This window comes from Apiospora hydei, assembly GCF_038363865.1.
Source record: "Apiospora hydei strain CBS 114990 chromosome Unknown utg000007l_segment0_segment0, whole genome shotgun sequence".
Taxonomy (NCBI): Eukaryota; Fungi; Ascomycota; class Sordariomycetes; order Amphisphaeriales; family Apiosporaceae; genus Apiospora; species Apiospora hydei.
The window spans coordinates 1,439,013-1,462,600 of NW_027117366.1; the positions used below are offsets into that span (position 1 = coordinate 1,439,013).

Here is a 23,588-nt window from a genome sequence, read left to right on the forward strand (position 1 = left end):
CTTATGTAGCGGATCAATTTGCCAACTTCAAACCCTTTCAGGCGTGATACGAGGGATATTGATCAACTATTTCCGACAGACCAAGGCTCACAGGGTGTGAGTAATCATCAGACGTTCATAGTTTATAATGGACTAAACCCATCGCATCGGACCTTGTATCCTGTCCAAGCTCCCAGGTTATGTGTCCCGTGTCCCATGAGGTTCGCTTCTCGAATAAGAGGGACACGTGTGTCGTCGTGATGGTCTCAGCTTGTCGGCGCTTTTAGGTGGAACTATCCTTATAAGGCCATTTTCGTCTCTCTAGGAATAAAATTGTGACTTCTGGAAGCCCTCCAGTGTAGCGTCGCTCGGCTTGCCACCAGCTGTTGCAGGCATCGGTGCAGCGGCGCTTGTCAAAGAGTTGGTGCGAGTATTTGCAGGCTCGCTTGCGGCTGCCTTAATCGCAGCAAGGGGTTGGCCTGGCCGTCTAGCAATCTCGAGGAATGTGGCGGGCAGCCAGCCAACGCGGGTATCTCTAGACCGGCATTTCCACCATTCGCTTGGAGCACCTGTCTGGGGGTCGTTCTTCGACAGAACAGCTACAAAATCGCCCTTCTTGACGGCTAGGTCGGTGCCTTGCGCTCCAGTCTGCGGAGCAAAGTCGTAGAGGACGCGGCAGAATTCGAGTTGGCTTGTAGCATCACTGGCATTAGCAACTTCCAGGCGCCTCCGTTCTTCCTCTTGATTGGCAGCAAAGGAGCGAATAACTCTGCTCATCACATAGGGGAGACCGAAAGCAGCGAGCAGGAAGAAGACGAGGGGCTTCCGGTTGGGCTTAGGCTGTGCAGGTGTGCCTCCCGGAGGAGCCTGTCGGCCCTCGAACCGCGCAAAGGCTGCAGGGGTGAGTGCGGTGGCATCTGCAGGTGGTGGCCGCCCAGTGATCTTCGCAATGAGTGTCCTGATCCACCGCATCAAAGTAAAGATGCCCATGACCGAGCCCAGAGTGTCACGCAGGTTACCGAACTGCTCGGCTACTGATACCATTGCTGTGCTGGCGTTAGTGGATGATCCAATGCCGTGTAAAGCTCACCATTACGTACCGAAGAAACTCGAATGTGTCGCCATATACGTGCTTTCCAGCATCTGTGCAAACCCACCAAAGGCGCCAACAATGCCCTCGAGCATCTGGAATGTCGCCATAGTACTGTTGTTGAAGGTATTCGTGAGGCTGTTGGCGTTCGGGTCATTCGGGTTCATACCGCCGCCGTACATGCCTCCGTACATGCCGCCCATACCTCCCATGCCTCCCATACCTCCGTAGCCTCCCATACCGCCCATACCTCCGTAGCCTCCGTAGCCACCCATGCCACCGCCGTACATGCTTGACCCGTAGCCGCCGTATCTATTGTAAGGCGACGAATATGCAGAGTTGTATGGAGAGCTGCCTAGGCGACTGTATGCTGAAGCGTTCTGGTTGACGGATGAGGCGAGAGAGTCTGGGCGCGGTGGTATCGCGGGAGAGGAGTCTGTCGCTGTGGAGATGGACGAAGGCGCAGATAAGGAGCTGGGAGCTGCAGGCATAGAGGCTCCGGATGCGGTGGGAGATGGAGCTGCCATGGTTGCTAATGCAATCAGCGCGATATTCACAACCAACACAACACATGTAGCTCGAAAACAGGCGCGCGACCCGGTGGCGTGCAATCAGCGCGATGTGGAAACAATGAACGTACCGGCAGAACTTGTCGCGCCGCCTCTTTCCCAGGGCTTGGGGGGCGAGGCCATTGCGTGCGCTTAGAAGAAGTGGTACACCCTGTTTGGTCCACTGGAGGTAGAGGGAGATATCGTATTGGGAGGTTGCAATCCGTGGAGCGACGGACCACGTCTAACAGCGGTGTTTATCTCCCGGCCACCGGCCTTTGTCGCAAAGCGACCTCGCGTATGCGTGCCTGTTGTCGGTGAAACCCAGCCTGCACAAAGGGGATTTGCGCAATATTCGATGTAAACAAACGAAATGCGAGTGCAAGCAGAGCGAAGCAAAGTCGCCTCTTCCGATATGCCTGCTAATTAATAAGTTGGGTAGGAGATTGTGGTCGTTGGTTGAAGGTTGGGAATGTCAGTCGACGACCGGAGGCCTATGTGTGGGTCAGAGGTTTACAAAGGGACGGCTAGAAGAAGTTCTGGGGTCAGGTCAGTGAGGACCCGTCATTGCATTGCGGAGTGGAGAGTTGGCCAGTGACCAAGCAAGAGAGAGGGAGAGGAGAGGCTAGAGAGGCGACTTTCCCGACCGAGTCTCCCTTGGCTTCTTGTCCCTTGTGAAAGTGCCTCGGCACTGCAAAGAGTGACTAAGATTTCATTGGCAGCGACGGCTGTGGTGGGCCATGTGACTTCTTCGATCAGCGATACGTACTTCCGACGCCAGCAGTTGACTCCCGAAATCAACATGGACACCCTGGAAGACACCGGACTAACCAAACGGGCGGCCAACGGACGTGGTATAGTAGAGTATTACGTTCGATTCATCATTCATTCAACCGTCTACCCAGTTGCCCTATTTCTCAGAATTCTATTCGGGTGTCATTAGCGCTTATGGTGTTAAATCTGGTTATTGCTGCGTCTTGTGGAATACACTTCTGCCACCACCAACGAGTACTTATATTGCCCCCTCCATGCTCCCAACGTTTATACAGAAACGATCACCAGACAGATAGTACTCGGGCAAATAAACATAAGCTGCCGTTTTCGTATTAATCCATAGCTCCCAAAACGCCTTTTTCCGATACAGCAACGGCACGTGCCTTTTTGACCATAGTTGAATCCCTCTATCTCCCCCTTGCGCCCATACCTCTCTCTATACATCGAGCATGGATCTATGGGATGCTTCGAGCAGAGACCGATACTGATCATTGCAACAGTTTGTTACAGCAATTAACCCTACATAGTAGTAATAGAGACGCGATAAAGTTGACTGGGAAGATATCCAAATATCCGTACCATACCAACATGTTTTCTTCATCTCTTGAAATAACTCCGCTCCACGCTCCTGAGCACCGAATACGACACCGCAGCAAAGCAGAAAGCCAACTCGAATCCCACGTCGCCGCCGGCCTGCTCGGACCCGCATAGCTTGCCGATGGGGCCCGTGAACCACACCTGCGCCATGCCCAGCACGGCGCCCACGATGCCGCAGCAGAACGCCGAGACGGCGGCGAACCCGGGCGGCAGGAGCCCCGGCTCGGTGTAGTCCTCGGGCTGGTAGCCGTCGTAGCCGCGGCGGAAGAGGAAGTGCTCCGACAGCGAGATGCCCTCGTAAATGGCGAGCCAGTAGCCGATGAGGAGCATGAAGTTTTCAAGCCAGTTCTCGAAGTGATCGTAGCCGGGGATCGAGATGGCCACGTAGATGCAGGTGCCCAGGAACGTCCACACGAACCGCGGCACCCGCTGCGTGCCCCGCGCCAGCACCTGCATCGACAGTGACACCGAGTAGATGTTGGGGCAGTTGTTGGCGATGATGGACAGCGCCAAGATCACGATGCAAAACTCGCCGAACCGGCCCAGCGGCGGCACCAGCACGGCCGCAAGCACACCGCCCACTTTCGAGTCGCTGTATGCAGCCTGGTAGACCGGGTTCGAGATAGCCGCTGTCATGATAGCGGCACCGAGCAGCTCCGTGAAGCAGAGAGGGATGAAGAGGCCTGCAAAGGTCCACAGAAACACAGAGGTCGATTTTGTGTTAACGGGCTGGTATACCGTGTAATCGGCCGCATATGAGGTCCAGCCGGTAGCAAAGCCATATATGGACGCTGCGAAGGACAGGATGCTGCCGGCCGCGGCCGGACCTGTGGGGAGAGGCAGCTTACTGCTGAACTGGCCGGAGTGGGCGAATTCGCCCAGGACGATGAGGAATATGATGAAGCAGGGGATCCATGACCATCGCTCGTAGAGGTGCACAATCTTGTACCCGAAGACACAAATGATCAGAGTAGCGATAGCTATTATCAGAATTCCGGCCCAGCCTGGGAAGTCACCATTGATGGCATGGAAGAGTTGTGCGCCCACGATGACATTGACTGATGACCAACCAATACAGGCGAGGATATTGAAGCAAGCAACTACGGTAAACGGTTAGTGAGATAACAAGCCCTTGGGGCCAACAAGCTGTGAGGATTGAACGCGCAGCATGTGCAGGCAAGACTTACTCAACTTCACGCCGTAGAACCCAAAGTAGAACCGGGATAGCGCCATCTGACGCAGACCGAAACGGGGCCCGAAGGTGGAGAAGAAACAGATAGGCAAGACCCCGAGGGCATTGATGAAGATGATCGTGAGCGCCGTCTCGACGTAGCCAAGGCCGAATACGGGTTGGGACAATGCCCCGATGGCGAATGACGACACAACCATATTAGCCGAGAGCCACTACCCGATTTGGCAGGTTAGCAGTTGAATAACGTAACAGCAGCAGGGGCACTTTTTTCTTCTTCCTTCTCTCACTCACCATAGTCCCGACTTCACTCATGCTCTCTTTCGTCCGCTCATCGCTAGGCACGCGCTCAATGCCTCGCTGCTCAACCCCGAATCGGCCGGCCAGCTTCTGGAGTTTGGCATACATGGAGTCACCGGAGGCGAATTCCTCCTCGGGTACCACGTTGCCGCTGCCGACATAGCATGTATCGGTATCGGTCCCGGTCCCGGTGTCCCTGTCGCCGGTGCTTGCCTTCTCGACATCATGGTTGACTTTTGTGGGGAACCCCATGATGAGATGAGAGAAATTTGCCTTCGTGTGATGTATAGGGCCGTGACCTTACAAGGTCTGCCAATAGGAACAACAGCCCGGGACGAAAGATGGGTTCGAATGACAACAAGCACCGTCAATATGATTGTGCTTATTGATCGGGTCACGATTGTGAGGGCGACCCCTCTTCCTTCTGAGGCCGGTTTCAAAAAATTTGAAGACAGAAAAAAGATGAACTTGAAGCAATGGCACAATACTCAACAGCTATGGTGAGGAGCGGGTTGTCCAGGTAGATGGCTATGGCCCGGTCCGGAAGGGCACCGAGAAAAAAACTTGGGAGTCGCCAAGCCGGACCCTTTATACATACGTGACTAGTGAGATAAGAGCGGGCATGGTGGCCATACATGCAGATCCAGCGAAGACGGCCGGTATCTCTAGCGATCCCACATGCGCGGAAGGGGGTCGACCTGCATGGCTTGCGGAGGTGAAGCTCTGCCGGGATGGGCCATGTCAAGATTGCCGTCGTCGCGATACTCGGGAGGGAGATGCAATTGGTCTGATTAGGCTGTGCCGACGGTGAAAACTACATAATGTGATGCAGTAAAAATCAGGGTGGAGGTCCCGGAAGAGATAAGCAACCTGCAGCTGGAAGATATACACCCCTGTCGCAGTGTGGGTTATCTGGGATTATCTGGGATTATCTGGGATGCATAGCCAGGGAAGTGTCGGGACGGCCCCCTCCCTTGTCCCTTGTCATCGCTACACCACCGCTCACCTCCACCCCAATCGGGTAAACTACACACTCCCGAAACAATTGCCTGTCGCCAGCAGCCGAGCGAGCCCTAGACAAAACGATAGCAAATTCTACGAAGAATGCCCGCCCTCGGAGGATTTGTCCATCTCCTACACTCCGTTCAGGTTGGTTCCGCAAACACAACAAGAGAACCAGCCCTAGCAGTATGGTTCCGGGCTTGACAGGTCTGCCGAACAGACGCGAGGAAGAGTGCGTCATGTAAGCCAACGCTGTGCCACCACGCCAGATGCCGACGCAACAAGGCAATCTTATTAGACTTCTTCTGGTCGGTCTGATCAGATATCATGCGGCGTCTGTTACGTCCAACTCCGGCCAAGCCGTGATACAGCAGATTGCCCCATCCGGTACTGAAGCTCCAATTGCGTGGCGATTATCCTTCCTCGGGGAGCAGAGAAATGTAATTTGTTCCTTCCTGGCGTTGGATTTGTTGAAATGCGAGACAACGAGAAAAGACAGGAACTGAGGCGGCATCGGTGCTACCAACACTAGCATATCCAGTCAGGAGGCGTAAAAAGTCCATACAGGTGCATATCTTGCCAACACCATCAGGTTACATCTTGGCGGTGGTAACGCGCGACGAAGCTCTGTCGATCGGTGGAAATGGCCTTACGGCTCGCGATTTGTTGCAAGCGAGCTCCTGGCGTTCTATCGACAGTCCGCCCTGGGCACTTACTCGTATGCCGTCGAGACCAGCCGCGAGCACAGCTCACCTGACATGCGATGTACGTTACGCCCAATGCTGTGTAAGATGGCACGGCAGACGGAGAAGCTGTGCGCCAAAAGGCACGCGAATGATGGACAGTCGAGGCTTCATTACCGAACGTGACAAGTACACATTCGTAGTGTCCCAGTGACCTTCGCCTACGGAGACACACCACATTGTCAGCTATTTCCCTTGTGGTATCATGATCTTCGGACGAACGTGCCCAGTCAAAAGCATCTGCCGCCGCCCCTATCCATATATTGTCTGCACCCGGACTGGGCAGGAAGGCGTGAAGGGGAAGAAGGGCAGGTGCGATGCTTATATGTCGCAGATCTCTCCCGGTAAGGCTCGGTGAATTTTTTGTCGGGAAGCGCCCGGCGGGTTCGGAATCATGCGTGACGTTTGTTTCATGAGTTGTCCATGGCCGATGAGTCTCATTTCCCTGTGGCAACTGGCGCGCCGCTCGGGGAGGTCACCTTCATCAATCTGAAGCTATTGCCGCCTGCTGGTTTGGCAGGCAAGTCCTGGCTTACGACTCTCGAGTCACCCCCTTTCTAACTTGGTCACTGCCGTAGTGACAATCGTATGATGTTGTGAACGGCAGCTCTTTCTGGTGGTGGGTGTAGAGCAATGGTAAAACATGCAGGCGGGAGTTTGTCACACGTTGCTCCTATCATGTTCTTACCCGTGATCCCTCTCAAGCTTAAATAGTCACCGCGACTGACCCCCTGAGACATGGTCTTAGAGACGATATTGTACGATAATCAGGGGCTGAAATAACTGCATCAGCTGAGTCCTATCCTGGCGCTCGGTATATTCTTGGAGCAGTTCAACGTGTAGACAAGTCTCCTGGTCCTGTCGAGGGATAACACATTAAATGTACTCCAGAGCTGTAGAAAGGGCAATCAAGTGAGTGGAAGCATCCCAAACTTGTGGGAAAATGGTTCGAAGCTGTAAGAAGGTAGTTATGCAACGCAGGTTTCGACAGATGCTGAGAGAGACGACCGCTACCAGGGATACTGTCCAAGAAAAGAAGGATCGTCGCCATTGGTAGTAGGTCCACAACGAACGACGAAAGGTGGAAGGTATTCCATCAGAGATATTCTGAAACCCGAGCATCATCTTTGCGAAGTTCACAGACAGCATCAGCACGAACGAAATGCTGGGCCGCTGCGAGTTCGAGATGAGCTGATGGCTATTGGTTTGGCGCTCGAAATGCGGCAGCTACCTCGAAGGCACCCAAGGTGAAGAGTAGGTAGCACTCATCGGTCACACTCGCTCACTGAAATCGACCAGAGTCCGTGTTGCCAAGACTCGGGAGCTCGGTCTGAGTGATTGCTGACTTGCAGTAATCAGACTGCCCCTGGACACTCAAAGTTGACGAGCTATTCGTCGGCAATGCTATCTGGCCAGTGGAAACGTCCCAGGCCTCTGTGGAATATTCACCCTATATTTGCTGATGGTAGCTGGTCGAAAGTATGTCATCGACTGTGATGTGCCAACATTAGCGGTGCCAAAAACCAGACGTACCTAGCTTCCTCTCTATTAACAAGCAATGGAGGGTTGTAACGGCCATAGTAACAAGAATGAAAATTACTTGGGCACGGGCAAATTGGTGACGTCAATGACGCCAACCTGCCAATCTGTGCAAACCTCTTTCCACTCATGCAATATAATAGTCCCTTGATGAGCTCGGAGCGGAACTACCGATCGTACCACGGAAACTCTGAATGTGCGCCCATGCACACACACCGCAAGTCAGAGCCCGCCCGGTGGGTGTGTTCCCGGCCAGCGAGTTCATACTAAACAACGTTGATAAGGCATGTGCGGGATGGTAGGCCAAGAAAGAAAGGCATTTTGTGCTGAGCTGGGGGAGAAGCTGCTGAAGCCACAACAGACTGTGAGGTTCAGTGGTGTGGAGTCGGCGGCTGGCTTGGAGCGCTGAACTAATCAACGCCGGATTGACGAGCAATCGCTCTATCCGGACCATCCGTTAGTGCTGGTGCCCTCGGCCCCAGCGTAAGGCTTCGATCAAGGAAAATCAAATATATCGGTTACCCGGCACGCCGTCGATTGGATTTCTCAGATGCCAGCCTCGATGAGATCTGGTTGCGTTCCCGGAAATAAGAGTGACCATAACCCAAGCTGCTGGGAGTGCCGAGAACTGGAGACGCTTGATGAAAAACAAGCGTTTCACTGACGACGGGCTGACGGGCACTCGAAGCTCAGGTGGTTTCTAGAACTCCCAGTTACGACCATGGACTAAATAAGCTTATCCGTCCTGTAGATCTGAATGCCGGGCACATGTCGACATCTCAGCCACACTGATACTCACTCGGTTTGAAATGACTAATAAGCAAGGTAGCAAGGTAGCAAGGTACTAAGTAGGCAAGTAGGTAGGTCAGTTGCTAGGTGGTATCAAGTGGTGGCTCTAGAGCTAAGGAGGATACGACCTATCATGTTGCTATTTTCGTACGGCCTAGCAGCTGGAAACCTCGTGTGCAAGAACCCCCATCCGGCTTGATTTCTCAAAAGGCCGCCGCCGGGCTGTCGGGCCATCCGTGTATGATGTTCAGCTTACCGGGCTCGGGTTGGCTGGGCTGCGACTGATGAGCCACGCCGCCACAAGAAACCAATGTTATGCAATTGGCAATAGCAGTCCAAATGTTCCCGGCCAGCTGGGTCGTCATGTCATCCGGGCACATCACCGTCATCACCGCCGCCGCCACCACCACCAAGGCGGAAACCTTACGAAGGGGCATTGGATACCTGTGCTGTTTTGGCCATGGCGCCAGTGTTAGACATGGCCTGCCGTCACATTACTCACGCACACAGCAACGAAGCGGGCGTGCGTGCATGCACACAAGTCGCAAAAAAACAAGCTACGTAAACAACATGCCTACGGCACTCGTAAGAGAAAAGCGAACCCTTGATAGGCATTTTGCTCGTCTATTCCTATTTCCAATTAGTCCCCGGCCGCGACGGGTCCCTTCCCCACCCAAGGTATGGAGCTTACCTACAGGATACGAAAATGGTAGGTAACCCTTGCTCACGCTAGCCTGCCTAATCGTTTACATGTACATATTCACCTCAGATGTTGGCTGCTCTGGGCTTCATTTATTAGAAGCAGGCCTGCCGTTTGACGACTTCCTCCAACGACCCCTTCATTCGTGGAACTATCCATTTGACCACTGACGTTTCAAGCACCTGCCGTCTTTTTGTTTGCCTGGCGATACACTCGTTACACTTGCAATTATTGAGCCAGTGACACCACAGCCATACCCTACCTACCTACCTACCTAATCTTATTAATAAGGGCTTGCACCCATTCGGGACCGGTCTTGGTTTCCGCCGTCAACCACAACACCACATCACAGTCGCTTGATACAATCCAAGCACACAAACACATCATGAGGTTCAACATGATCCTTTCCGCCATCGCGGCCACTCTCTCACTTGGCGGCATGGTTCAAGCTTCGCCGATTAGATGCCCAGATGTAAGCCGTTCAACTCGCCTAGGCTCACTTGCCAGCCAAAATATTTAAATAAGGGACTAACACCAACTTTCTCTTGACAGTCTACTCGCGATGCCATTCTGAAAGGCGATACTCCTCCTGAGCGCTGCTGTTCCTACGGAGTGTGTAAAAAGATGTGGTCATCATGTCAGGATGATACCCATGTTACATGCAAGAAGGAACGACCAACCAAATTGAACGACATTTACGACAACCAACAGCTTTCTTGAGTGGCTTTCACTTGGCAACTCGGGCTCCAAAGCAAGCGACTTGTGCTTTGCGGCCTCTTCAGCAATTGCAGCATTTTCACCCGGCGTTTTCACTCGGTCTGCATTTTACCTAGACTGCCTGGGGATCACGACAACCCAGCCAGGACTCCTTCCTCCAAGACATGGGGGCATTCGGCGTTCAGCATTTTTTCGATTTGATGTTATCTTTTTGCGCTCGGCGGGGTAGCAGAAGGGACATGGGTGCTTTTTTGACAGGGGGCCCACTCGAGATCCATTACCGAACATGAACATGAAGGAACGAGCCAATATCGTGCTACTGATATGGAGTTGACCATCGTGGGTGGAGTGGTATACTTTAGTTGGAGGAGCCATAGCAATCTAACCGAGGATTGAACGGAGTTATGGCCATATTGTCCACCACGATCATCATTAGTCATTCTGAAAAAGAATCATGATGGCTGGGTAGTCTGTCCAGAAGCATTGAGGATCAGCGATCAATAGAACAAACAGACTTATTCGGTCAACGATTGACCAATCGTTGAGCCCACGCTACCCATTTGCACCTTGCTCCCATTCGTTCGTCTGTCTACTTACACATGCCATGCACATACATACATACTACAGGACTATCGTGACGTTTCGCACGAATGGTTGGCCGCCATTTCTCGTGTCTGCAAGAACCACAGCATTTCATACATAACACATGGATTGAATGGCATGTCCTGCAGTTCCTTATCAGATCCCCGCAATCACTCACATCAATCTGCCTACGCCAAAGTCAAGTTGCATGCAATTGGCCAGCTGCAGCTGTGTTCGTGCGTGAGGCCGTAGACAAGCCTTAGGCACTTTCTATATTCGGAAGGCCGAGCTATGGACAGGAAAAGTGTACACAAGGCGTCGGATATTGCATTAAAGCCATAGATAAGCATCCTCAAGAGCAAGCAACACAGGTTGAAGGAGCTCCTCCCAGGCTCGCAGTGGAGCTGCAAAAGAAGAAGAAGAAAAAAGAGAAAAACCCCCCAATGACGGACCCGCCAGACGCCAACAAAATCCGAGCCATTGTGCCGGTAAGCGGACCGAATGCCACCTCGAATCGTTCGTTCGCGACCAACAAAGTTTGGAACCGACACGAGAAAAGCCATTGGTCCTTGGCGGTGGTGACATGCATCTGGCTTACACGGTCTCACCTGTACGCATATCACATGGCCCTTGTGGACAGCAAAGGGCACAATAAGCGATATAGGTAGCAAGATGCCGCGAGATCTGGTTGGCCAAAATGGATGGCGAGTAAGCAACCCTCTTCGCTGAGTCGACAGCCTCGAGTTGGTCGTAAGCTTCGGCGCACGCAGGTGGACTGCAGCGACCGGGCTCGTCACGTACCAGGCTTGCATGTTTACGATTCTCATGACAACATGCGACGAACCTCATATCAACAATCTTGTCTTCACGCGGCGCAACTGGGTCTGAGAAAAAGCAAACATCACGGCATGCTCTGTTTGTTGTGATACAAGGGTCTGATCCTCTGACGATACGACTCGTGTGCCTTTGCAGGCCACCCTGGGCGACCGAGCCTGCTTGGAAGACCTCCTTACTCTTCAATGAGCCAGAGTTCCATCAGCAAATGACTTACTGTTGACAACAAACCCATACGAGTTCTGGCGAAGCATTAGCATACCCTTATCCTGTCTCCCACGCCGCAGAGAGCATCACGATCACGGGTCGTCGTGCGGGAAAGCATGGTACTCACAGCGACATTCCACAAGCACACACCCTGCCCGTCAGGCGTGGTCGTTGCGCAACAGTCCTCGATCATCACGCAATCCCAGCCGGCATTGTACGCATTGGTCAAGGTCCCCAGCACGCACTGGTCCGTGTTGACGCCCGCGAAGAAGAGGGTCCTCGTATCGGTCTCCTCGAGATGGCGCCACAGCGGCTGCGACTCGCACCAAAGCCCTGACATGCGGTCCTTGGCGCAGTGCGCATCCTCCGGTCGAGCCGCCGCCGCAAGCGGCGCGTAGATCTCCGCGTTCCACGCCCCCGCCATGAGCGTCCGCCCTTTGCCGTCCCCCAGGTCGGCGCCCAGGCCGTGCCGGAGCGGGGTGTGCGACGGGTCGATCAGGGTCCGCGAGAAGCTGCGCTGCACGCTGGCCGGGATGACGGGCAGGTCGATCTCGCGGAGGCCCCAGTTGAGCCAGATCACCTGCGCACATGGTCATCCATCAGGGCTTGCCTTCCCCTGAGCACCTGAGCAACAACGTACCTGGACCCCGACCTCGCGGCACTTCTCAATCACCCTTATTGTTGGCTCTACCGTAGCTAAGCCCGCAGGATAAGTCCGACATCGAGCGTCCAGGAAGTAGTTCTGCATGTCCACGATCACCAGGGCCGATAGCGCCGGGTCGATCGTGATGGATGTATCAGGAGGGCCCAGTGACGTAGCCATGGTAAACTTCTTCTCGGAGCCTTGTCCACTTCCACGAGTTAGGTCATATGTCTTGGTATCGCGCGTGTAATACCATTGGTTCCCTTGTGGGCCAAAGGATAGGTCTGGCACCATGGTCTTTTACTGTGTAGGCAACGGTCAAATATGCTCGGAGACTCTTGCGCGAATCTTATTTCAAAGATTGTCCAAGACTAAAGTTAACAAAAGTGTAATAAGGGTATTATTGGTTATTATTGTCAAGACAAGATCCTACGACAAGGCTTATATGTTTGCATGAATCGTAGCCGGGCCTGGAAATATCGGCTATCAGTCAAGTAGGCCGCCGGAAACAACAGCCGGAAATGGTCACCCCGCCTTTTGAAACCCCGCCATCAGGTCCGCTATCAGGTCGGGCTGGTGATACTAGCCGGTGAGAGGCTGCATGCTTATCGTTCTATGCCGTAGATAAAAATACAATGGTGCACTGCCGAGCCTTCATTCTTATCGCAGCGGATCTTGTATCCAGTAGCATTGAAGCCCCGATGCTTGATGATTGCGTTTACTCATCTCTGACGAGATATTCAGTATGTGCTGTACTAGTAGAATACACTCCAAATATGTCCCTTCCTATAATAAGGCGCATCTGCTTTGGGAGAAAGGGGTCAAAGGTGTATCTGGATATTAATAGAATGGCTAGCAGCAGAATAGCCAGTGAGGGATTCTCGAGCAGTAATCACTAGCTGGTAGTAGCCATGGTGCGCCCAAGACTATAAAAGCATCGGAGTGGTGCTATAGTCTCGATAGTGCATCTTCTTAACACAGCTAGTTCTTCGACAACTTACTCTAATAAGTCAATGCGTACGGCGCTTGGGAATGTTATCAGTCAAACGAGATAAGAAAAAGGATAGGACCCTCTGTCAAAAGAAGGGTTCGGACGCTTCTGGAAGTGCGAAAATATCTAACTCCGAGATGCCACAGGGGGCAAAAAGCAAAATATTGATCGATGCAGGGATCGAACCTGCGATCCTCTGCGTGTAAAGCAGATGCCTTAACCGCTGGGCCAATCGACCGTCTGATTGTGACGATTTCGATCGTTATATGGTACTATATTGCATAGGAGAAAGAAGCCGATGAAAGGCCATGGGGGCTGGGGATCCAGGGGCTGATCTCGAGCCAGGGGCTAACTGGTGGGGCGCCCCATGTCAAGCCACGGTACCGACCCCGCCACAGCCACATTCAATTGGTCCTGCAGACTGCTACTCCGAGCTACCACTGAGCTTTAAGTTGGCGCAGGACTTGGATATCAAGCTCGCGAAAAGTCCAGAACCATGGCAGCAAGAACGAGTGCCACCACAGTCGCCGCACTCCTGCGACAGGGCAGTGCAACATGTGAGCTGCAGAGCATGTAAGCCGGCCCAATTGACTCGCTGGGCCGCCCAAGAGAGCGTGTATTGATCTTCCAGTCCCTAGCTTGCAAGTTGGTACGAGACCAACAGCTGCTTCTGCTGCGACCAGAGCTGCTACATCTGCTATATCCGTTACCACTACCCCACGGAACCTGAGCCACTACCGCTCCCTCCACACGACGCCGGTATGGCTCAAGAAGAAGGGCCGCGAGGAGAAGGAGCAAGTGCGCGCGCGCCCCGCTGCCGACTCCGGTAACAGCACCTCCGGCGGCGGCGGTAGCAGTTCCCAACACCCCACCCCGACGCCCGAGGAAGCGCTCGACTTCGCCGACGTGCACTCGCGCCTGACAAAACTAGCCTCGCACGCAAACGAGTCCCTAAAGAAGCTCAAGACGGGCGGCCGCTTCAACCCGGACCTGATCGGCTCCGTCAAAGTGCAGCCGGACCGAAAAGAGTCGTCAGTCTCGTACCCGATCCGGGAGCTGGCCTCGGTGATCCCGAAGGGCGGCCGGACCATCAGCCTGCTGGTGCACGAGGCGGCCTACATCAAGCCCATCATGAGCGCGGTGCAGGCGCACCGGGACTTCAACCAGCAGCCGCAGCGGTCGCCCGACAACGAGCTCGAGCTGATCCTCAAGGTCGAGCCCGAGAAGCGCGAGGACCTGGCCAAGCGCGTCAAGGCCATCTGCCACGACTGGCGCGAGCGCATCCGCGACGTGCGCCAGCGCCGCGACAAGCTGCACGCCGCCTGGAAGAAGGACGGGTCCATGCTGCCCGACGCCAAGCGCAAGGCCGACACGGAGCTGGACAAGGTCATCAAGGCCGAGGTCGCCAAGGTGGATGCGGCCGAGAAGGAGACTATGAAGGCCGCCGAGTCAAAATAGATATTTTAAAAAATACATTGGGACTGGGATCTGCACATTGTAGTCTAAGGAGACGACCCCCGCTCTGCCAAAGAAAACTATAGGGACCTGGCTTGGTTGTCATATATGGGATTTTTTGGTACTGTACAAGCAGCGACTCGTTGCGTATGTACATAGTTGTGTTCATGATATTACAGTGTTTCCGCTTGGTCTTACATGCCTGAATCGTTTCTACATAGCCATCATCCTTTCAGTATGCGCGCTCTCGGAAGCTCTGCGTACTATGCCTTGGCGTCTTTGCCTTTGGGTGCTGGCCGAGCTGCTGCCGCCGCCGCCTGCTGAGCCGGCAACAGCGACTTGATCTTCGCCTCAATCCTGCGTTCCGCCTCTGCGTTCCATGTGCCCTCTCGCTTGACATAGCTCTTCACGCTGCCCAGATGGTCGCCCGGCTGCGCAAACTTGGGGCCCTCGTATTTACCCAGCAGCGCGGCGTCAAGGATCGCGCTCTTCGTCTCCGCGGGCGGAGCCTTGAACTCCATCTCGGCCCTCCTGCTGACGAACTTCTTGACTTCCTCCGAGGGGAAGAAGACGCCGTGGCCCTCGGTGTACTGCTTCTTGGCATCTGCCGGCCAGGGGATGTCGTCGGGCGAGTACGCCCGTCCGCCGCCCAGTATGCGTGTCTGCGTCAGGGCCGTGGCGTGCTGAGCCAGGGGCGTAGTCGAGGAGGCGATGGCGGGCGCGTATCCGGCGAGGTCCTTGATCAGGTCGAAGGACGGGTTGTAGGACTGGACGGTGCCGCATTCGAGCGGCTCGGTCCAGGCGTCGTAGTCGGGGTCCTCGGAGTCCTTGGCGGCGAAGCGCTTGTACGAGTCCTCGTCCGCCTTGTTGGCCCGGTCGTTGCGGCGGTTCGGTCGGTCGTCTGAATCGTCTCCCCGGCGACGTCCGCCGCGTCCGCCGCGGCCTCCCATCATGGTACCTCTTCCTCCTCGGGCAACGAAGCCACCTCGGCCGGCGGCGAAGCCTCCGCGCGCTCCTGCTGCTGCTCCTCCTCGACCCCGGAAACCACCAGGCAGACCACCGCGAATCACATTGCCACCATTTCCGCCGGCCCCGGGTGCGGGAAGCAGTGCAGAGCCGCCATCGCCCATTTTTCTGAAGCCCGCGAACCGTCCTCCGGTGCCGCCTCGCAGGCTACTGACACTGATGACCTTGGGCGCATCGGGGCTCGTGACGTAGGAGCAGAAGAAGTACCGTTGCCGTTGCCGTTGCTCGATTGGCTGCCTCCCTGGGCCGCTCTGTCCTTCTGGCTCATGGAGAAGAGCTCCTTGACCGCGGCCGCCGAGCGCTGGCGGCCAGTGGGTCGCTGGGGCTCATCGTCACAACGGGCCTGGGCGATGGAGAATTGTCGGAGGGAAGAGGCGATGCCGTCGGCGACGCGGTGCAGGTCGGGCCTGGCGCCGCGGGCGACGGCGGACTGTAGAGGGTTTCGGAGCATTGGAGGGTGTGCGGCTGGTGCGTCGTCGGTATTGCGCTGGCTCGATTCAATGTTGGCTTCCGAGCACCTGCGGCAAGGGTTCAGAATTTCGATGGTGAATTGGAACAGTAAGTAGCTCGAAAAGTTGACGGGTACTGGCCCGTTTCTGATTGGCTGGAGCGCAGCCAATCCGCTTTGCCAATTGAGGTCAGCCAGACCCCTCCAAATCGCCCTATCAAAGTACTCGCTGGCATCTGGAGCCTATGATACTATTCAGAAGACTGTATTGGTCGCATTGCATATTCATTCATTGTTGGAGTAGTGGACGGGTAGCTCAGGTTATATACTTGTTATTGCATTTCATCACGAGATGCCGAAGGTGTAACATTGGAAACAGTTTATTTCATTAATTCTAATCTCTGCCCGACTCTTATTTGCCCTGAAGGGGTTGGCCCATTCCACCGTAGGTAACCGTCTTGATGTGCTGGTACTCGTCGATGCCGTATTTTGAACCCTCGCGACCGAAACCAGATTGCTTCACACCACCAAAAGGTGCAGCAGTATCCGAGATCAAACCAGTGTTGACACCAACCATGCCCACCTCCAAAGCCTCAGCAACACGGTGGATGCGCTGGAAGTCACGCGAGAAGAAGTAGCCGGCAAGTCCAACCTCTGCCTTGTTGGCCAGATCCACGACCTCCTGCTCAGTGGAGAAGGGAAAATGCCAGCGACGGGGCCGAAGGTCTCCTCGGAGGCAATGGCCATGTTTTTCGTCATGCCGGTGATGACTGTGGGCTGGAAGAAATTGTCGCCCACGTCGGGCAGCCGCTGTCCGCCGACGAGCACCTTGGCACCATGCTTCTCTGCGTCCTTCACGTGCGACTCGACCTTGGACACGGCCCGGTCGTGGATTAAAGGTCCGTGTGTGATGCCCTCCTCGAAACCATTGCCAACCTTGAAGGCGCTAACCTTCTCGGCGACCTTCTTGGAAAACTCGTCATAGATGCCGTCCTGCACGTAGATTCGGTTGGCGCAAACACACGTCTGGCCCGACGAGCGGAACTTGGACGCAATGGCGCCTGCCACAGCAGCGTCCACATCAGCATCGTCGAACACAATGAACGGGGCGTTTCCACCCAATTCCATGGACATGATCTTCAGTGTTGACGAAGCTTGCTTCATCAGCAACTTTCCAACGGGGGTCGAGCCAGTGAAAGACACCTTCCTGATGGTCTCATGTGTCGTCAACAGCTCGCCGATTTGCGGTGTGTTCTCGAGGGTTGTGACGACGTTCACGACACCCTTGGGGATACCAGCACGGTGCGCCAACTCGCAAAGGGCCAAACTGGTGAAAGGCGTCTCAGCGGGTGCCTTGCAAACTGTGGTGCAGCCAGCAGCCAGGGCCGGGCCAATCTTTCGTGTGATCATCGCGGCGGGGAAGTTCCAGGGTGTGATGAGACCCACAACACCGACAGGCTCCTTGATGGTGACGATGCGATTACCAGGAATGGAGGCTGGGATGTGGTCGCCGTGGATGCGAGGAGCCTCCTCGCTGAACCATTCGAAGAAGTTGGCTGCATAGGTAACCTCGCCCTTGGCATCCGCGAGCGGCTTGCCGTTCTCCCAAGTGATAAGCGTGGCCAGATCCTCAGCGTTCTCCGTCATCAGATCATACCACTTGCGCAGCATCTTGGACCGCTCGCGGCCCGTCTTGTGCCTGAATGATTTGAAAGCGGTGGCCGCTGCCTCAATGGCCTTCTCGGTATCTTTGCCATCGAACTCGGGGCATGTTGAAATCAGCTTGCCGGTCGACGGGTCATGAACTTCGAACGTCTTGCCCGACGCGGCCTTGACCCATTCGCCATTGACGTAGCATACGTCGGTCTTCAAGAGCGACGGGTCCTTCAACTGTTCCCAGCGAGGGTGGTTAGTATGTAGCCACAAACGCTCATCGGCGCTCAGCAGCCGGGGAAGCAGCAATGCCTACCTTGGGTACGGACGGCATGTTGGAAGCTAAGCGGGTGAACACTAGTGGGAGCGTGGATCTCTGGAAGTTGGACTTGATGGGATATCTGGCGGGTGAGGCGATGGTTTTGTTCAAGCTTCGCAGGAGACTCATGATGAAGAGAGGAGGATGCCAGGCACCACGCGGATGGGCGACGCGGGACGAATTAATAGTCAAGGAACGAGAAGCCGATGGGCGGAGGCAAACATCTACTTAGGAAGATTGCGGGCAAGATTATGGGGTGTACACACATCAAATCAGATCGTTTTCGTGACAAAGGCTAAGATGGAAGTTCGGGAAACCAGCAGCATTTGGACATGCAGGCAGCCTATCTTCCAGCGCCCGGCCGGGACAACCACAGCGCAAGAGCGTTGCGACGAGTGACGTTGATTTGACACCAGACGCCCAGAGACGCCCTGGCAGACTGGAGCTCCAGCAGTGGATGGCATGCGGCGTGCCCCTCGGTTGAGGAGGCAGGAGGAGGAGCTTGGTTCTTGGTGTGGGGTAGTAGTACCTCCGTACCTAGTATCTCCCAATACAGCAGGTCCATGCTGGGACAGGGCGGGGCATCGCGACATTGCCGATATCTTTCACCTCAATGTTCCCTTCTAATCTTCGGCGCCGTCCCACATCCCCGTGCCTGTCTAGCAGTGGGCTACAAACTAGACGGGATGCGTGATGAGGCTATCGTCGCACTCACCCTATCACCCGCAACATTATACCTCACCTCTTACTATCTCGCAAACAACCCCACTGGGCTTATCAACGAGATTGCTGTAAGTAATAGTACCGTATCCTACAGCATTTGTCGGCAAGGGAAACAAACGCTCTCTATCCGAAGTCGGACTATCTATGGCACTGCGTCGCATATACCTGCTGTTCTCGTGTCGCCAGACAAGGGCATGGCAGTAGACTCAAGACTATTTGCTATTGATGTATCTTGGGTCTATGGCTGGACACCCGGCATACTCTTTCTAGAGGCACTGGTCTCTAACCTAGTGTCTCTTCACATTCGAACAACTGCTGAGCATTTCGGGGGTTTCTTGAATGCATGTCTACCTAGTCTGCTTACCCGTACACTGACCTAGTGTCCGTGTAAGTGCAAGCTTCTAAGTTGATGATATGATTGCGCGTGCACCAAAATGGAGGCCACGGTGACCGTGCAAGTCAGCAGCAGGCGTGATGCGTTTGGACTATGCTCAAGTCCCGGGAGAAGAATCCTACACTCCTGAACCCAAGTATATTCTGCGAGCATGCCTATTGGAGATACACCATTATCACGATGGAGGATTCCTATCTGTTCCATGGCGTTGGGCAGGTAGTCAGTCCATGGGCCTTGTCCGAACATTGGCCATGGTATACACGTGATCGTCCCAATATCACAACCCGCTATGACGGCCTCGTATGGCTGTTTCGCTTTGCGACGAAGACTAATTGATCATATGCAGGCGTCTATTTGCCGCATGCAACGGAGTCACAACCAGCCGGCTTCCATGAATGATGAACCAGTGCTTTGATCCCCCGCACTTTGGCATAGTGGCGGCATTGCGCATTACCCTCGTCTGCTCCAATTAGGAAGTCGGCATCAGCTTTGGAAGTCCTTAGATGCCCTGATATGATGTATCATGTGGCGATCCGGGTATTCCGCACATTCAGGATTCTTGGATCTCAAGTTGACATGTTCCGGGCAAAGAGAGGGACGGACCTTGGCTATTCCTGTCCACGACCGCCACCATCCTGAAATCCTGTTAGGGTAGCACCACATGAAGCCTGGGCTGCAGCATTTACCCAGGCGACTGCGGTTTTTCTCGGACATCTAGCTTCAGGAAGTCTGAATCGTTCTGTTCACATCCAAACCACCAGTTTCGCCGGCAAACACAACACCATGCGACTGATACGAGATGCAGGCTTGGTGCTGCTTCGCGGTGGTGTCGTGCTATGCCAGGCGCGACGGCTTGCTATCAATTTCAATTCCGCAGAATTCAAGTCGGCAACGCCGCTGGATGGCTTCCTCAGCTACTCCATAGAGTTCGCGTCGTTCCCCGACTTCGCTGGTGAGTATGCATATACTACGGCCAGAACCCCAATGGTGGACAGGACTGATATACCGCCCAGGAAACAAGAGCAGTCCCAACAAGTTCTCGGACAACCTTCTAAATAATATCGGCTATCTTCAAGGTGACAAGCCATACATACGGGTTGGTGGCAATACGCAAGATTATGCCATCTACAATGGGAACTTGACAGTGGCTCTGAATGGCACCGTCAATGTGACTAGGTCGCCGGACTACCCGACGACCATCGAGATAGGCCCCTCGTTTTTCGAGTCCTATAGCACATGGCCCAACGTCAGGTTCTCGCATGGCTTCAACATGGGGGCAACAATGATTCCCGAGTCCAGGACACTCTGACCCAGACCGCAGAGCTTGCCTGCAAGGCGCTCGGCACAGATAAGCTGTATGTGTGGGAATATGGCAACGAGGCGGACTTTTTCGCCACGAGTGCCCAAGGGCCAGTGAGGTCCTCCAGCTACAACGAGTCTGATTATGTCAACGAGTGGCTCGACGGCGTGGCCGCCATCAAGAGTGTGATCCAGAAGAACTGCCCAGACCTCGCTGCCATTGATGAATACAAGTATATGGCGCCGTCCTTTGGAGGAGTTAATAACCATCTTAAGGCCCCTATAGCCTGGGCAGATGGACTCGATAATACCGAGAGCATTAAATACTTTTCCTCCCACAAGTAAGTTCGCCAACCTTGTTGCACCGCCACTTCCCAGGCGAAAATTAACGCCTAAAATTGCAGCTACATCAGCGGAGCGGCCACCCCTGGCGTCACGCTCCAGGGCACGCTGATGAACCACACGCGCACGCGCCTCAGCGTCGAGGCGCACGTCGATGAGTACAACGCCGTCAACCCGGGCGCGGGCATGCCGCACATCCTGGGTGAGGCCAACTCGCTCTACAACCAGGGGCGGCCGGGCCTGTCCAACTTGTTCGGCGCAGCGCTCTGGGGCATCGACTTTGCGCTCTACTGCGCCGCCTCCAACATCCGGCGCGTGCACATGCACATGGGCACCAACTCCCGCTACGATTCGTGGCAGCCCGTCGAGACCCCGCTTGCCACCCGCGGCACCAAGGCTCCCTATTATGGCAACATTGCGGTCGCCGCTTTTCTGGGAAACCTGCGCATCGCTCCCGTCCAGGTCGCCCACCTGCCCCTGACCGGCGGCGACACCGAGGCCGCCTACGCGGCGTACGTCGGCGGCAACTTGAAACGGGTTATGATCATTAATATGAACGCCTACAACTACACTAACACCAACACCACCAGCAACAGCCACAAAGCGCACGCCGTCGACTGTGGATGTGATGGCAGCACTGGCGGACAGGGCAGCTCGAGCCCGCCGCCGCCGCAGCGGCCCGCGCGGGCCTACAGTTTCTTCGTGGGTGGTGGGACGACGACCGCGCGCGTGCAGAGGCTGTACGCGAACGGCAGCGACGCCATTACGGGCATCACGTGGGACGGATGGAGCTACAACTACGAGCTGGACGAGGGGCGCCCCGTCCGGCTGGCCAACGTGACGGTGGGCGAGACTGTCCAGGTCCAGAACGGCACGTTGAATATCGCGGTGCCCGACTCGCAGGCGGTGCTGGTGACGCTGGGAGTGTCGGATGAGACGCTTAATAGGCCGAGCAGGCTGGCCAGGATAAGGAGGTCTTGATATGCATCATATATACTTTGATCAGTTTTCATTTTTGAGCATACTTTAACGGAAATTCGACGATATAGCATTCAGAAGGACAACAAGTGTGACCCCATTATCTTACAATGCAGACATAGCTAGATCCAAACGTCGAAGATGCGTTGACTCGTGTCATTCTCTGGTAAGAAGATCTCGAAGAGATATATGACACTCATAGGCACCAAGAAGTGCTGGGAACATTTGTATTTGACAACTTGCTAGGTAATTAGCCATCCCATCGTCATCTCGCAATAGCCAATGTTAGGATTGCTATTTCCAATCCAGTATTCTTACAGAGCCACCAAATCCGCTTCTCAGCTACAAGCGAATGGGTGCGTATTGAAGGACAACATCGAGTTCCCCGGACGGCCTGGTCTTTTGGCCGTCACTCGGTCTTAGGTATCCAATGTCTCACCCCAATAACTCCATGCGCCGAGTTTGACCATAAGGGAAATTATATATAATAGTTTGTTTGTAAGTATACTTTGTGCCTCACTTTAAGGGGAAATCATTTTCCTTCTTTCGAAATCAGCCGACAACTCCTCAGGCGTACTGTGACCGCAGGGGAAGTTTTCGTTCCAACGTATTGAACGCCATTGTCCGCGGTGTGTATGGCACCGCGACGCCGCCAGTCCTGGGCGTAGGCGGGACGCCGTGCATCTCCCAGTGGGTGTTGCTCTTGGGCGCGGCCGGCGAGTTCTCCTCCTCGCCGTCTGACTCGTAAAAGCCCCTTCTTGTGGTCGGTTGGGAGCATAGCCCAGATGTTAAGGCCCAAGTTCACCAGATAGATCGTACTATATCAGACACATTGCATGTGAGTACTTATAGGGGGAAATAACACCATCGTATGTCTGCGACAAAGGGGAATATGCTTACAGCATGATTATGGTGGCGGCAAAGGTGCCCTTGGCCATGGTGCACGACTTCTGGATGCTCTGGTTCGGGACGACACTGCAGGGCTTGGCGATGTACCACGCCGCAGCGCTGGGCTTCGTAGGGTCCGCGTAGTCGGGCCCGGCCTGGCCGTATACGCTGGTGGCGTAGAGGGCGACAAGCGCGATGTTGAACACCAGCGCGAGCAAGGGGTACCAGAGGTGCATAATGACGCCGATCATCTTGGTGATGAGGACGAAGAGGCTGATGACGGAGATGGCGACATTGAAGTTGGTCAATCTGAGTTCCGGGTAAGCTTTAGGTTCCTTCGCTGTCGCTGATTTTGCGTTTCCGAGTTTCTTTTTATAGTTGCTGGGTAAAGGAGAAGAGAGAACGGGGGAATGAAGACTCACTTCTCCGTCCAGACAAATGGGACGTTGGGCAACGGCTCATAGTTGGCATAGGCGTACAGTACGATATTGGGACTCGAGTTGAAGCCCATCTGGTCGCCGGCACGCCACAGCTGTGTGCGAAATAGATCCGGTTGTGCGATGCCAAAAAGTGCGAGGACGGCGACGGTCCCCAACAGCTCGAATATCATCAAATACCACATCGCCCGTATCGACCGCCATTCCCGGTGCAGAATCCTGTAGGCCATGTTGGTGGTCACTCAATAGTAGACCTGCAACCAAAGAGGATATATGTGCACGAAATGAGGCGCAAGCTTTTCCCAGCTCCTTGCGATGAACCAGCCCTGCGTATATCGAGCCGTGTATGGGGAGTGAGATGCGAAAGAGTTCGAAGTGGCCTCTCTCTCTCTCTCAGGTAAA

The 23,588-nt window shown here is 54.6% G+C and overlaps 10 protein-coding genes across 10 annotated transcripts; 3 read left to right on the top strand and 7 right to left on the bottom strand.

The window, feature by feature from the left end:
- Positions 1–300: 300 nt before the first annotated feature.
- PG997_009517 (peroxisomal membrane protein PAS20) lies at positions 301–1,596 on the bottom strand (the record flags this gene model as incomplete). The annotated part of the gene is made up of 2 exons (XM_066813832.1): positions 301–1,025; positions 1,080–1,596. 2 exons carry the CDS (start codon positions 1,594–1,596, stop codon positions 301–303), a joined length of 1,242 nt encoding a protein of 413 aa, XP_066665794.1.
- Positions 1,597–2,988: 1,392 nt separating this feature from the next.
- Positions 2,989–4,729, bottom strand: PG997_009518 (purine-cytosine permease; the record flags this gene model as incomplete). The annotated part of the gene is made up of 3 exons (XM_066813833.1): positions 2,989–4,088; positions 4,176–4,392; positions 4,472–4,729. The coding sequence occupies 3 exons, from the start codon at positions 4,727–4,729 to the stop codon at positions 2,989–2,991; spliced, it is 1,575 nt and encodes a 524-aa protein (XP_066665795.1).
- Positions 4,730–9,635: 4,906 nt separating this feature from the next.
- On the top strand, positions 9,636–9,970 carry PG997_009519 (uncharacterized protein; the record flags this gene model as incomplete). The annotated part of the gene is made up of 2 exons (XM_066813834.1): positions 9,636–9,722; positions 9,803–9,970. The coding sequence occupies 2 exons, from the start codon at positions 9,636–9,638 to the stop codon at positions 9,968–9,970; spliced, it is 255 nt and encodes an 84-aa protein (XP_066665796.1).
- Positions 9,971–11,558: 1,588 nt separating this feature from the next.
- On the bottom strand, positions 11,559–12,527 carry PG997_009520 (Isochorismatase hydrolase; the record flags this gene model as incomplete). Its single annotated transcript, XM_066813835.1, has 4 exons — positions 11,559–11,563; positions 11,601–11,625; positions 11,718–12,170; positions 12,231–12,527. 4 exons carry the CDS (start codon positions 12,525–12,527, stop codon positions 11,559–11,561), a joined length of 780 nt encoding a protein of 259 aa, XP_066665797.1.
- Positions 12,528–13,720: 1,193 nt separating this feature from the next.
- On the top strand, positions 13,721–14,682 carry PG997_009521 (ribosomal recycling factor protein; the record flags this gene model as incomplete). The annotated part of the gene is made up of 2 exons (XM_066813836.1): positions 13,721–13,797; positions 13,863–14,682. 2 exons carry the CDS (start codon positions 13,721–13,723, stop codon positions 14,680–14,682), a joined length of 897 nt encoding a protein of 298 aa, XP_066665798.1.
- Positions 14,683–14,942: 260 nt separating this feature from the next.
- Positions 14,943–15,629, bottom strand: PG997_009522 (uncharacterized protein; the record flags this gene model as incomplete). Its single annotated transcript, XM_066813837.1, has 1 exon — positions 14,943–15,629. One exon carries the CDS (start codon positions 15,627–15,629, stop codon positions 14,943–14,945), a length of 687 nt encoding a protein of 228 aa, XP_066665799.1.
- Positions 15,630–15,745: 116 nt separating this feature from the next.
- On the bottom strand, positions 15,746–16,156 carry PG997_009523 (uncharacterized protein; the record flags this gene model as incomplete). The annotated part of the gene is made up of 1 exon (XM_066813838.1): positions 15,746–16,156. One exon carries the CDS (start codon positions 16,154–16,156, stop codon positions 15,746–15,748), a length of 411 nt encoding a protein of 136 aa, XP_066665800.1.
- A 549-nt stretch (positions 16,157–16,705) lies between these two features.
- Positions 16,706–18,254, bottom strand: PG997_009524 (putative UGA2-succinate semialdehyde dehydrogenase; the record flags this gene model as incomplete). The annotated part of the gene is made up of 2 exons (XM_066813839.1): positions 16,706–18,043; positions 18,123–18,254. 2 exons carry the CDS (start codon positions 18,252–18,254, stop codon positions 16,706–16,708), a joined length of 1,470 nt encoding a protein of 489 aa, XP_066665801.1.
- A 1,771-nt stretch (positions 18,255–20,025) lies between these two features.
- PG997_009525 (glycoside hydrolase family 79 protein) lies at positions 20,026–22,228 on the top strand (the record flags this gene model as incomplete). The annotated part of the gene is made up of 6 exons (XM_066813840.1): positions 20,026–20,194; positions 20,256–20,488; positions 20,542–20,882; positions 20,946–21,789; positions 21,984–22,027; positions 22,171–22,228. The coding sequence occupies 6 exons, from the start codon at positions 20,026–20,028 to the stop codon at positions 22,226–22,228; spliced, it is 1,689 nt and encodes a 562-aa protein (XP_066665802.1).
- Positions 22,229–22,428: 200 nt separating this feature from the next.
- Positions 22,429–23,416, bottom strand: PG997_009526 (uncharacterized protein; the record flags this gene model as incomplete). Its single annotated transcript, XM_066813841.1, has 3 exons — positions 22,429–22,618; positions 22,762–23,130; positions 23,172–23,416. 3 exons carry the CDS (start codon positions 23,414–23,416, stop codon positions 22,429–22,431), a joined length of 804 nt encoding a protein of 267 aa, XP_066665803.1.
- Positions 23,417–23,588: the final 172 nt, after the last annotated feature.